The sequence below is a fragment of the Peromyscus leucopus genome, chromosome 20 (assembly GCF_004664715.2).
Source record: "Peromyscus leucopus breed LL Stock chromosome 20, UCI_PerLeu_2.1, whole genome shotgun sequence".
Classification (NCBI taxonomy): Eukaryota; Metazoa; Chordata; class Mammalia; order Rodentia; family Cricetidae; genus Peromyscus; species Peromyscus leucopus.
This window is the reverse complement of record NC_051080.1, coordinates 54840226-54855296: the sequence shown is the minus strand read 5'-3', so window position 1 is coordinate 54855296 and position 15071 is coordinate 54840226. Positions and strand designations below refer to the sequence as shown.

Below are 15071 nucleotides of genomic sequence, written 5' to 3'. Positions count from 1 at the left end.
CTACATTCAAATTGTACTGTGGGCATGCCTGTAGAGGCATTGTCTTAATCGATGATTGATGTGGGATATGCTTTGCAACCCTTGGGCAGATAGTTCAGGATTGTATAAGAAAGATGTCTGAAGTGTAGCAGTTGGTACAATTCAGTAAACAGTGTTTCTCTGATGATGGACTATAATCTATAGAGGAAAATAAACCCCTTCCTCTCTAGATTCACTTGGTCAGAATGTCCTATTACAACAAACTAGGGGGAAAAGTTATTACTCTTTCCTTGAGCAAAGACTTCATCTGTCCAAAACCTGAGCACGTATGGAACTCACTGACTGTTTATTTAATGGCCAAGAGTGTGTAGGTAGTCCCAGAACTTAAGTCCATAACAGCTAGTACTCTTTAAAAGTTGATATTTAAATCTAAGGACAAACCCTGTTCATTTGCTGCACTTTGAATTTTCTCTCTGTGGTCTTTTATAGTCACAAGTTTAAGAGGTGCTGATTTTTCTTGCCTGCTTTAGAGATACACAAAGCTATGCCCTCAAATAATTATGCACTCTTTTTGCCATCTGGCAGATACAGTAAGAGCAATAGTGTTTTGAAGTTTTTGATGGCAGCTCTTGAGCTGCTAGCTGGAACCATTCTTTCGAAAGAAAAATCCATTTACTTTGATTGCTATTATAGTTCAGAAAATATTGATCTACCCTTGCTTGCAAACTCTCTTAAACAGGTAGCTACAGAGATTTAGACAAAAATCTATATTTCACTTTGTTCTTTCACTCAAGGTACTTCAAAAGAAAATGTTTTAAAAATGGATGGGTTAAGTGAGGTTGCCGGTGAACAATGCTATTTGGTGACTCCTTATAAAAGGAGTGCTCCCTGATACTTTCATGTGACTTACTGTCATTGGGCTGTAAGCTCCTAAGAAAGCAGGGTCATGTCTCTTTAATTAACTCTATACCATGTTGATTTCAGTTAACATGAGGCTTGTGTGACTGTTGATATGTGTGATTGGTTTGAAGCATGCTTCTGGAGTGTTTCTGTAATAGCTACTCTTTGCTCAGAACTGTCAAAGTCCTACAGTGCAGACCAGAATCACCCCGTATCTTTTCACCCACATCTTCTACTTCATCATACTTGTCCAATAACTTCAGTAGAAGATCTGATCTTTTTCCAAACCAGACACTTTGTTTCATAATACCATTTCTTTTATAAAAGTGTATCTTTTATCTAAAATGTCACAGAATACAACCATATAACTTCAAACACACAGTCATGAAATTTCATCAATTTTTAGTTTTTTAAATTATACTAATTTTTATTTTCTTACTCCCTTAAGATTTAATTAATTCATTAACTTACATATTTACTTATTTTGTATGTGCCTGTATGTGTACATATGCATATATAAGACATGAATGTAAGAAAAATACATCAGTTCCCTTTGGCTCTATAGTTATAAGTATGTTCTTTTGTGTGCTGGATCCATACTTAGGTACACAGGATGATGCAGTAAGTACTTTTTTCTCCTGAGTCATCTCTTCAGCATCTGTTTTCCACTCCTACATAGAACTCTTCACTTTATACTATGCATCGAATACATCCCATTTTAAAAAGACTTACTTTACTTAAAAATTACTATGTGTATATCTCTTTGTAGCATGTTCAGCTTTGGACACTTATAGCATCCCCAAATTTGGAACACTATAAAATTTCAAGAAGTTTATTGAAAATGAAACATAAACTGATAATTTCATGAATGAAAGAAAGAACAAATAGGAACACCCTACCTGAAAAATTAACAGTAAAATAATCTATAGTGAGATGAATCACTGGGTCTGCTGATGTGAGGTTAGCACAATTAACCTACTCTTGAGCATATCTCTGGGTTTTTTGGCCCCAAGCTGGGAAGCACCTATAACCAAACTTAGGATAAATGCTTAAGTGTTCTCTTGAAGGGTCTTCAAATTATAAACAAAGGGCCCTGTGCTACAGATAGTACCTAATAGCAAGTTACAGGAGAGGATACATTGGTGAATTCATAAGTCAGTCTTTAACAATTTCAAGCACAGTATACCCCATGATTCAAAATACATAATTAGGAGGTGGGTTAGGGGGAAGGCTGGAGGGGCAGGAGGAGGGAAGATGGGGATCTGTGATTCGTATGTAAAATGAATAAAAAACTTCTTAATAGAAAAAAGAAAAAAACTGAAATCTGAAAAAAAAAAAAAACAAAAAAACAGAACTTGTACTTGATACCTGACTTATAAAGTCTCATTGGTTTTTAAGTATATTTTCTCCAAAAGATATTGGCCATTATTGTTTCATGACAAGCACTTTACCAACCGGGCTATCTACCCAGCCCTACAGTTTGCTGTTATTATAAATATGTTTCATTTAGTGTCTTGGGTGAACCACAGATTATTATCCACTGCTGTTCGAGAACTCTTGACCTACACCAATTAGAAGAGCAGATGTATATACACATTTTATAGTTCTTTTTCTAATAAAAATTTATTAGCTTGTAAAAGTAAGAGAAATAATACAAGCAAGATTAAAGAAATATTGATATTTTATAAAAGATATTGGCCATTCTTTTTTCTTAAAAAATGCTTCCAAGTAACTTTAAAAATGTATCTTTTGTATTTTTTGTTTGATTGTTAGCTGAACTTATGTGCTTTTTAAAAAAGTATTACACGTATTCACAAGAAATGGGGATATGATTAATTCACCGAGATAGAAGACTTAAACACCTATCAAGGAATAATAAGGGCCATGAGCTAGAACCAACACACTGTGGAGGCAGAGTGACAGTTTAGGGGAATAAGTGGAAGGTAAAGTTTAGCTGAGTAACTTTCTTACAGCTTTGCTTCACATCATTCCCCATCTTTGGCAGTGAGCTTAAGTCTTCCTGGGATGAGGGGACATTAATCAAAACAACAACAACTTCATGACCTGTTTTTAGGGGAATGTGCTATGATCTTCGACACCTGCTTCTTCTCTTTAATTCAAAATAATCAGTTCATCAAAGTGGCACATTCTGTGATATTAAATGAAACTAATCCCTGTCTGGCACCAGCCTCAAGCACAATTCCTCACACATAGTGGGTGCGTAGTAAAAATAGAAGTGAAATGAGTGAGATCCACATTACATGTGATAACTGTAGACTTTAAATTCTTTCTACTAAAGCATATACATAGTATGGTTGTTTTGTATGTTTGTTTGTTTGTTTCTTGAAATTTATTACCAATCAATCCCACTAAATTGTTTTGTACATGAAATAAGTGATATAAATTTATAAGGTTGGTAAATTAAGGTTAGAGCACAATGTCTTAATTTTGGAGTGGTCATATTATGGTTAATTTCAGGTCATTGTCAAGCTTCATAAAATATATCAATAATAATAATAATTCAATTTTTATGATCATAAGATGTTTCCTTTTACTAGATTTGAAAATACAGAGTATCAGTCATAATAATGCACTATAGTCCTGCCTTTATAGATTGCAGTGTGTTCTTCTGAGACAGGATAGGCTGAGTTTATAGTTGTTGAGCAGAGTCTTGCAGAAGAAGCTCAGAAAATACCATCTTCAGAAGAAAGTACGAATATCAGTGGTTGAAACAAAGTGCTCTGTAACCTGAATTCATACATTTTGGACATGTGAAGGAGTCCAAACTCCTCACAGTTGTTCAGGAATAGTGCTCAAAGGTCCTCTAAATTTGCCATCTCAGCTCGAAAATGGGAAAATGCATATCATTTTAGGAATAAACTAGCAACATCCTACAAAACAAATATTAATTTATGATATCCTAAGTAATTTAATGTAGATTAAAATAAAAATGCATTATTTTAAAATTAATTAACCTTTAATGTACATATAAACTATACATCTTTGTGAGTTATCAGATGCTATTTTGACATAGGTATCCAGTACATAGCATTAGCATATATATGCATATATGTTTAACAATTATCATTTACCTTAAGTGAAAATGTTCAAAATCTTCCTACATAGCTTCTGAAATATGCAGCATGTCATTACTACCTATAGCCATCCTACTCAAGCATATTGCTATTGTCACATTAAAAGAGATCGTAATTCTACCAACATAGAGGTTTAATAACTGTAAAGTGAAACATACTTAAAAGTGAGCGTCGTTTAAATGCCTCCAATCACTTTAGCTCAAAAGAGTATCTCTGGTTGTGTTCCATACCAGCTCTGTAAAAATTGCAATCCTGGTCTCAGAGTAAATTTGCCACCATTCTGAATTTTCCACATTGCTTTCCTGAGTTTTTGTGCCTATTCTAAAGGAATTTTAAACTGCCAATGTTTTCATCGTTGTTGTAAAACACTTTGTGCTTTTATTATTGCACACACATTCCTTGCTACTTTCCTCACAGCAGGTATGGATTTCCTTCCTTTTATCTCTTTAAATCTTGACTGTGGTCTCATTTGTCGGAGATGCCGGAAAGGAGGCCCAGTTTAACACACAAGGTCTTTTCTAGCTGCATGCTTCTCTATTTCTCAAGTTTTGCAAGCCCTTGGCTGAGGTAATGAGATTCCCAGGAGACTTTTTAACGTTAAGAATCAGCAAAACTGCAACTTTTACAGATCACTTTCTTTTAACCTACATGGCTTCTCTGTGAAATATTTGAATTACCGTGTCAACTGTTGTCAAGTTAGAGTTGGATCAATGTGTGGTTCTATGTCACTTTAAGGCCAGATGTTACTCTTTGGTAGGAAATCTGATGGAATTTAAAATTAGAGTATATTACTTTAGGCATCAAGGATCAAAGTTAGCTCGGTGACTAAAAATAAAAAAAAAATGTGTTGAAATAGGCATTTCCACAAATTTTAGCCTCTGCCATTTAAACCTATATTTCTATTATTGCTCCAAATATACTGCATTCAGAGTGTTCTGCATAGATTTCCCCTGACCTCTCATTCTCATTTATTTTAGCATCTTTCTCTATCTATCTCATCCTGCTTATTTCTCTGCCTATAAAATGTGGAAGAAAAAGAAGAGAAATGGGTCTACTTGGTGATTATTACCTCTGATTCTAGGGACTGGATACTCTGTCTCTTACCAATTTAGTTGTCAATGACTCACAGATACTTACATGACTCCTACCGAAGGCACCGTTTGTTAATGAAATCCCAGTCTTGTTTTACACACTAAGAGATGAGATTATTATGAAATAATAGAATCTAGAAGTATAGGGAAAGGAACTAAATTCTTCTTGTGTTGAATTGATTCTTCTCTGGTAAATTATATCTATTAGTAAGACATATCCTGATATCCTACAGGAAACAAATGGTATGTTGATATGAAATGAGTCGACTATGTAACCTTGACATATATGGGAAAAGGAACCTCATTGAAAAATTGCCTCCATCATATTGTTCTGTGGGCATGTCTATGGGGCGTTTCCTTTTTTGTCACATTGGCACAAACTGAAAAGGATGAACTTCAGTGGAGGGATTGCCTCCATCAGATTGCCATATAGGTATATCTGTGGGACATTTTCTTAATTGGAGTGGGAATGATGTGGGAATGCACAGCCCACTGTAACTGGTGCCTCCCCTAGGCAGCTGGCCCTGGATTGTATAAGTGTGCTGAACTAGCCATGGAGAACAAGCCAGTAAGCATCATTCCTCCACTGTTCTTCTTCAGTTTCTGCTTCCACGTTCCTTTCGTGAACTCCAGCCTTGACTTGCTGGATCCTGCCAAATAAAATGTTTTTGTTTTTTTTTTTTAAATCTCCACATTCCTTTTGTTCATGGTGTGTATTACGGTAACATAAAGCAAATACAATAGCTTCTCCCAATGATGGACTGTGATCTGAGATATGGAAGATGAAATAAATTCTATTATGCTGAAGTTGATTTAGTCATTGTTTTATCACAGCAACTTAAGGGAAACTAATACACTAGATAAGCACGTTCAGAGCTTAAGAAAACTCACAAAGTGTATTTATCCCATCTGACGGTCAGAGAACTGTATGGAGATGGTTGTTTGATGTAATCTCAGCTTTTATAATGGACATAACCATCCCTAGAGAACAGGCAGAGAAAAGGGATCAGAAGTACCATATGGCACTCTCTTCTAGACCTCCACACCCAAGTCATCCAACAGAAGCTCCATATTTCTGTCCACAGAAAGCTAGGTAGCACAGTATGCTTGAAATGATGTGTCCTTGTGAATTAGTCTTTATTCTCACCATAAAGGAAGAGTATAAATCATAGGGTAAAAGATCAATTAACACCAACATTCATATTCTTCAACCACAAAACTATGAAAAGGTTTATCTTATTCAAAAGACATAACTGGAAAATGGTCATTATATGATTTCTATATATGTTCTGTATAGCTTTGTAAACTGTGCCATTTAATGAGTTCTAATTAAAGATAACCTTGTGTCCTTTTATATGCTAGCCATTCATTTATATATGATCAAATATTTATTACATGTTATTTTGTAAGTGGATATACAGTGTTTAATAACTTACTTTTTTTGAGCTATACACATAGGCAATTGAAATGTAAAGATGAAAACATGGTATGTATTTCAGGAAAGGAGACAGATATCTAAATAAAAAGTGATGATAGGCATATATATGTATATATACATAAATACTATATATATATATAATTTATATCATGACTTATGAGATCCAAGAGAGGTAAGTAACATATTTGCTTTTAAAATCTGCACTATCTTTATACAGGAAGCATAGTTAGGCCTGTCAAATCAATACAGAGTTCTCTAGGTTTTCAACGTGTGGTACTGTAGTTTGGATATAGTTTGGATGTGGATTTTTCTTCTCAAGAGGTTCATATACAGGAATCTTGGTTCCTAATATGGTAATGTAGAAAGTAATAGAACATTTACAAATGGGGCTTGGTGGGAGTTGGCCATGTCACTGGGAGCTTATCCACAGGCTAACTGACAGTTCCTATGGCACTTTGAGTTAGTTCTAAAGACAGTTTCAGATGAAGAATGATCTACATTTTCTCAAACAAACCATCTCCATAGAATGTGGAAGAGTAGTGAAGCTTGGCATGTCTCTATCACCATCTCCTCCTCACCACAAGCATTTCTTTGCTCCATGTTTCTCTACATAGTATTATGTTGTGTAATTTTTGATTGTTTATAAATCTTCAATGGATGGTGAGGAAGCATCATTGCTCACTAATGTATCCTCAATCTTTTGAATACTACTTATCACTATAAAGTGTCCAAAGAACAGTAGAATAATTTAAAATATGTGAAGGAAAAGTTCCCTTGCCTTAATGAAATATACTAACATATACATTCATTTTTGAACATTGATGTATTTATTTTAGAAGTTATCAGTATAACCATACAAAAATAATTAAGTACATTAATAAGTCTGACTACAATAAAATGAAAATTGAATGATCTCAATGCTTCATCCAACGTTATTCTGAAACATACATACACTGAATGAAATTAATCATTAGAAATTAATAGAGCTAGCCGGGCAGTGGTGGCGCATGCCTTTAATCCCAGCACTCGGAAGGCAGAGGCAGGTGGATCTCTGTGAGTTCGAGGTCAGCCTGGGCTACCAAGTGAGTTCCAGGAAAGGCGCAAAGCTACACAGAGAAACTCTGTCTCAAAAAACCAAAAAAAAAAAAGAAAAAGAAAAAAAAAATTAATAGAACTAGATCCCCAAATTGCTATTGCCATTGTTCTTTTTACTGTCCAAAACTTGATGGTATGACACTGTTATGGAAGATGTCACATAATTGCATCTTAGAACATGGTAAAATCAACCTTGTATAGAACTGGAAGTTTCATCCATACTGACTAGACTTAACAGTTCTGGAAAGTAATATGCAAGCTACCTGAAGAGAAAAGTAAATATCAGTTAGATCCAGCTAGGAACATTTCAAGATATGATAGTACAGTAGTATCATGGGAGTAAGCAACCTCTTTTTTTTTTTTATTGGAATTAAGTACCGCTACACAAAATGAAATACATAACTGACACTGTTTTTAGGTGAATACTTCATGGATAGAGAGGCCATAGCCCAAGGGAGTGACAATTACTGTAACATTACTAAATAGACAGAAGAGTATTCTGTTTCCTAATGACGAATTGCTATATCCATAGTTCAATGCATCTCCCGACCCTAATCCAAAATATTTGTAGTAGATCATGATTAACTCTGTAACTGGCCAAGGTGTGGAGAGTAAGAGACTACAAAATACTCATCCCTCATGGGAACATATATACAAGATCATCCTTCCTAAGGATCAAGGATCATTGCAGAAGGTAGAAAGAATGTGGAAGCCAGAGGTGGTGGATGACTGAAAGGAAACACTATCTTTTGGATACAGCAGGCCACCAGCACATAGGAATTTTCAGTGCTTTAGGAAGCATGTACAAAACCTGCAGACTCCCAAGCCAGACCTAATCCAAGCAGAAAGATGAGAGTGGAACACAGAATTCCACCTGGAGTTGTTGACCTATTAGAAATCGTTAGCTGCTGGGAGATGGGAAGGAAGTTATCCCTATGAATGGAGTCACTTGTAAGTCAACCACTTACTTTCCAGTGAAGAAGCACACATACAAAAATATGTGGGCAGGACTAATTGGTTATAAGGGATTAAAAAACACTGAGTGAAGGAAATGGGGGCACAATGAGGAAAAAATTGTGGGTTGGGGTGAATATAATCAAAACATTATATAATGCTCTCAAAGAGTGAACAAAAAAACCAACAGCATCATCAATAAGAAAAATTAACAAAAAAAAATTAAAGACCAAAATTGTATGTAAAAAATAATTCAAAATGGAAATAGGAGAGTATTTTAAATTGGCAATAAACTATTGTATTCAAGGTAGTATGCAAAAGTAAACTGAGAGACAACTTATTTTAGTTTAAAAAAACTACAAAAGTTTCTTTAAAATGTGAGTAAATGCATAGTAAGATACTACAATATTAGCTCAAGAAAGTAGAAACAGAAATGATCTAAAAAAACCAAAGAATTGTAAATAAAAGATGTCTATACTAAACTAAAATGCTAGAATTGACTGAAACATGTTAAAGCAGTTAAGCGAATCTTTTAAGTAGGCTAATATAATTGTAAAGCGTTATAAGTGTGTGAAAAGAAAAACTAGGCCAGTAACTACAAATAAATAAGATTAGATTTAGAAAAATTTTGTTTAGGTTTTTGATTTGTGGATGGTGTCATATACGGCTGAGGCTGGACTCAAACTTACTATGTAGTCCATAAAAACCATAGTCTGATCTTTTTGGTTTCTGCCTCCCAAGTGCTGAGATTGCAGGTGTGTACTGTCACACCCAGAAAGAAATAGGAAGATTGTTGACAGATATTTATAATAATGATATGTAAAAATCTTGTCACAGTTCTGTTATCCTATTAACCTGTTGGCATTATTTCTCTCACATATCTAAGATGCTATTGTTATTCCTAAAATTAAAATAGAATCACTTCCATATACAAATAATCACACATGTAATTTAATTAGTACTAAATTGATATCTCAAAGCTATAGCAGACTTGTACAATGGTTTTTGTAAGTTCTCTAATAATCAAGGATCCATTTTCTTCTACTGCATTAACTTCTTTCTTTGATATCAAAAATTGATGCAAACAGGAATAATAATAATACATGATGATGACATTTAAGTATAGGTTAAACCATAAGTAGACTCTCCTGGGGAATGTAGTATTTTAGAGCAAGAATAAGCATTTGTGTTTTAAGCTGAGGACTTAAGATTTTCAAGAACATCTCTAGAACAGTTTGGTTAAAAAAGAAAGTTTGAATGATACAGCATAATAAAACTCAAAGTATAGTATGGCACTTAATAGAAAACAAGATAGTTTTGTGGGAAATATTTTTATCTATTCATAATTTCAAATATTGTAAGTCCTATCTATTTTATATGTAGTAGAATCATGGAAAAAAGCCCTGGAAAAATGCACAACAGACTGGTAGAGTCCAGAACAATAAGTAATTATTGAATGTGTGAATGTTGGATTGCAGGAGATGCTATACATTCTATTAAATTTAAGAAATTAAATTTTCTTCCTACTCTTTAAAAAAACATTTTATTTTGCATTTATTAATGTTTTGTTGTATGTATGTGTGTGTGCCACATGTGTAGGCTGGAGTGTAGGGGTGGTTGTTTGTGCTTTACCCTTGTTGGTTTTTTGCTGTGCTCTTGCCCCAAAGGAAAAGTCACAACACATGATAGAATCCACTAACAAGAGTTTTATCAAGACAAAGAGAAAGGGATAGAGATGATCAGGCCTGTGGAACGACACATATGAGAAAGGGACTGGGGGAATATGGCAGTGCCTTATAAAGGCCGAGACGCACCTGCTCATACAGGCCCACCTGCAGAGATCACACAATCATGTCTGTGGACTATGTGACCTCGTAACCATGGGGCATGGGTCACGCAGGACATATGACCTGGAAATGACTAGGCTGAGAGATTAAGTGTCCTGCCCCACAGGCGCGACCATGCCCAACCATGGGGGTGTGGTGGGAATTTCTATCAACCCTGAAGCACCTTCCCTAGTGAGGCAGCCGATAACTGCTACGTACCTGCCCTGCACCTGGGGACCCCTTAAGACCTGGAAATCATCAGATTCCCTCTGACTGGAGTTACAGGTCATATGAGCCAGCAGGCAGGAGTTGGGAATGAAAGCCAGTACATTGCAAGTCTAGCAAGTTATTTTAAGATTTTCAGTGTTTTTAGCAGAAAATAAACTTTTTGTAATAATCTTTGTTAACCATGAATTAATATTACTTTACATATGTATGTGTTGGAATATCACAGAGAAGGTACTTGTTATGCATATATGTGTTATATATGTGTGTTTTATAAGTTATAATTCATATTAAAAATGAGAATTAATGCAAAAAATTAATTTTGTTATGTTTAATGACAACTACAAATGAGCACAACCACCACAGTAATTTGTTGTTAGCAATCATACCTTCATAATTGTAATTTCGACTCTCTCTGCAAATGATTCTAGAGCTTACACTTTAATGATGCTTCTGAAATAGATTTTTCTTGTCGACCTTCTTTAAACTATCCAGTAAACACTGGTTCAAGAAATATATCTGGGCAAACTACAATGCAAATTGATTCTTGCTGTTAAGTAGATTTTTTTTTTGTAGTTATCACACAGTTAAGTCAACTAAAAATTATCCAAAAGAATCTTGAGGGTAGGCTTTCCATTGATTACAGAAAGAGCATAAAAGTAAACAATGCATCTTTATTTGTCTGATCATAATTTCCTGCATAATATACCACTGATTAGAAAAATTTGGGTATTTGGGAGAAATGCGTGTAGGTATATTTGGTGTTGTATATGTGTATTTGTAAGACAGACAGAACATCTACATGTTATCATAATCTTCTGCTAAAGTTCATGTCTTCTAACACCCTATTTAGTTATAATATCTTCTGACCCCTGTTGTTCAAATCTTAGATGGTCTTATAATAAAAAACCCAGAGCCAGATATTAGGGTGAAAGCTGAAAGATCAGAGAAGCAGAGCAGCCAGCCACTAGTTCTTACCTCTAGGAAATCCTCAGTCTAAAGAGAGTGAGTTCCTGTTTCCTCATGCCTTGCATACCTTTCTCTGCCCAGACATCCTGGGATTAAAGGCATGTGTGCTTCCCAGTACTGGGATTAAAGGAATGTGCCACCAATGCCTGGCTCTGTTTCTAGCATGGCCTTGAACTCACAGAGATCCAAGTGCATCTCTGCCTCCCAAGTGATAGGATTAAGGATGTGTGCCACCACTGCCTGACCTCTGTGTCTAATCTAGTGGCTGGCTCTGTCCTCTGATCCTCAGGCAAGTTTATTAGGGTGCACAATATATCACCAAGACCCCACCTTAGTAAATGAAAGCAATGAACCATTTGGTCCCCAAAGAATACCATCAAGTCAGTCTGTAAGAGTGGTAGAAAAGAAATAAAATTAAGATTGAAAAATGAACCCATCCTTCTGCTCTGAAGTATCATTACATTGAAAGTGCATGTTAAGCACATTTGTAGTGTAGGTATCATGTATCTGTAATTCCCAAAACTTAAATTACCTCTTGTATTTTACAGAAATTGAGAAAGAAAGCTGTGGCGATCCTGGCACACCTTTATATGGAATTAGAGAAGGCGATGGTTTTTCTAATCGTGATGTTTTAAGGTTTGAATGCCAGTTTGGGTTTGAATTAATTGGAGAGAAATCCATTGTTTGTCAAGAGAATAACCAATGGTCTGCAAATATACCCATCTGTATCTGTGAGTACCAAATGCTTTGCTTCTAGATGGCATATGTTACCCCATCCTTGCATATAATTGCTTTTGTAATTAATTTCAAAGAGCTGGAACCAAGTAATTATTTTTGAATGAGTAGCACTTTGTGATACTATCTTTAACATGTGTGCTTATGCCAAATTATAAATTTCATTACAGATTTAAATAAAGTTAACATAGTTCACTTGGTAATTGCAAATATATATATTACATGTGTTCTTCTAACAAGTTAGTGACATTTTCTACTTTATACATGGCATATTTCTTATGGAAATTAGACATCATGGATAATTCTAACAAGCCCACTTACTTTAATAGGATAATACATGTTTATTTGTAATTAAAACTGTTTAAAATATTTAGGGCCTCTCTTCTATTTATAATTCCTTAATTTATTCTTTCATGGAGGTGTTCACAGTAAAGTATAGAGCTCACAGCATAAAATCCATTATGTTTATTTTATATAAAATACTAGGATTACAAAAACATATTTTCAGCTTAATTAAAACAAACTTAACATAAGTATTATCTATTGATACACTTTTATGTTCAAGTAAATAGTCATCATTATATTATAAGAAAGTGTTATTTTAAAAAAATGTTTACTTTCCTAGCCTAAAAATCTCAGAGGAAAAATATACAGATCTGCTCTTGAGGGACTGTTAGTGGTGGGCCAGTTCCCACTCATAATAAAGACCACCTCAGCAGTCCTTTTGAGAAAGAGGAAAATAAGTTAGGAGAACTAAATTTCATCTATTCATGCCATATAAAGCTTAGAAGTTCCTAAAGTATTTTAATTGATGATCTTTTATTCCAAACAGCCTTTCAGATAGATAATATTGGTCTCATAATGGAAAACCTCTTATGTAATAAATAACACCAACAATAAAAGAAAAAACTGTGTTGCAAGAGATAGAATCCAGGGCCTTGGCTGAGTTAGACAAGTGCTCTACTTTTGAGCCATGCCTCAGTCCAAAATGAAAAAGTAATTAAAAGCATTTTATAAGATGCTAGAATACTTAATAAAAGTGATGTGAATGTTATTTCCTTAAAGCAATTTGGAAAATTCTTGAATATCTAGTCAATATTTTGTTTTGTTTGAAATGAGGTCTCATAGGAAGCCTTCTTCGCTGGCCTGGTACTTACTACATAGCTCTAGATATCCTCTCATTTGTAGAGGTCCTCCTGAGTGCCAGGATTATAAGCATGTGCCACCCACTGTTTGGCATCTTTAACTATTTTCAACTAAGCCCAGTATTCCAGTAAGTGAAAAAAATATTGAATCTAATGGTTTATAAACAGGCAATAGTTAATTTCAAATGCATTTGCCTGATTAGCTGAGGATGAATAAATCATGACTACATAGGTATAATTCTTATGTACATCCAGATAAACAGTAAAAAGAGAGTCTTAAAATTTAAAAAAGAAAAACCTTATGGAAAATTTTCTGACTGTAAATACATTATATCAATTTATGAATAATACACAATTACCTTGTAATTTTAATGAAACAACTAAAAGCACTTCCTCTGGGAACATGACAGTGGACCTGATAAAATTGCTTAAATTTTGCACTATACCTATAAAGCCATGTACACAATGTACATTATGAAAATCTGCCCATCTCCTTGAATTTCAATGGGGTTTGTGAGCTTGGACAGTTCCTGATCCATATGTAGATCATTTATCTCAGGAGGTGGCAACTTGAACTTCTCTAAATGTGTAAATGAAGCTTTATAGTAAAAGAAACCAAACACCTTTATTTGTTACTAATTTAGTTGTCATTTTATTATAACTATAGAACTAAAGGTCTCAGGATTCAGCAGAGTATAAGAGAAGAGAAGGCAATAGTCTCTATGTGCTCCAGATATGGAAATGGCAAGGAAATGGAGCAAATTAACTTTTCAAGAGATAGGGATTGAAAGAATGAGTGATAATAACTACTAGTACATTTCAAAACTCAACTGAGAATCTAGTTGACAACAATACCAGCAGGAAATTGTTGTAGCCCTAACCCAGTCTTCTACTAGTCAGTATCTATACGACAAATATCTAAACAATGACAGTATAATATGGTGGAAGTAATACTGAGATTATATTTCTTTTTTTTCTTTATTAAGAAATTTTCTACTCACTCCTCATGCTATCCACAGACCCCCCTTCTTCTTCCTCTCACCCCGCCCCAGCCCTCTTTCCCAAGCCACCCTGCATCCCCACATCTCCCAAATCGAGGTCTCCCATGGGGAGTCAGCAGAGCCCAGCACACTGAGCCTAGGCAGGTCTGAGCCCCTTCCCACAGCACCAAGGCTGTGCAAGGTGCCACACCACAGGCACTGGATTCCCAGAAGCCTGTCCATGCACCAAGCACAGATCCAAATCCCCCTGCCTGGGTGCCCCCCAAACAGTTCGAGCCAAACAACTGTCTTCCTTGTCCTTTACCTCTGTTTATCCTCCTGGGTATTTTTATACTCAATCAATATTAGTAGAACTTCCTTTTATGTATCAGTCAGCTGTTTTCAGTCAAAGTTACCTATCAATGTACTTTATTTCAGTCTGGTAAAATAGATGTTTGTGTCAAAAACAGCCTTTTTGTCTCACACACAAAAATTACAAACAGCATTTGACTGTTCCGTCCTCAGGCTATATAATAACGAGTTAAATAGAAATGTTTTCTGTCTCTCATAATAATTCACTATATCCAGACACTTTCACTTATTTTTCCATGTACTATATTACTAATAAAATTGATTTGT

At 34.9% G+C, this 15071-nt stretch overlaps 1 protein-coding gene across 6 annotated transcripts in view; it reads left to right on the top strand.

The window, feature by feature from the left end:
- Positions 1–15071, top strand: part of Csmd3 (CUB and Sushi multiple domains 3) — a 1154880-nt gene that overhangs the window by 713440 nt on the left and 426369 nt on the right. For all 6 annotated transcript variants that reach the window (XM_028867965.2, XM_028867960.2, XM_028867959.2 and 3 more), the window contains one exon: positions 12121–12303. In XM_028867965.2, the coding sequence (XP_028723798.1) occupies positions 12121–12303 (183 nt within the window). The remainder of the gene's footprint in view (positions 1–12120; positions 12304–15071) is intronic.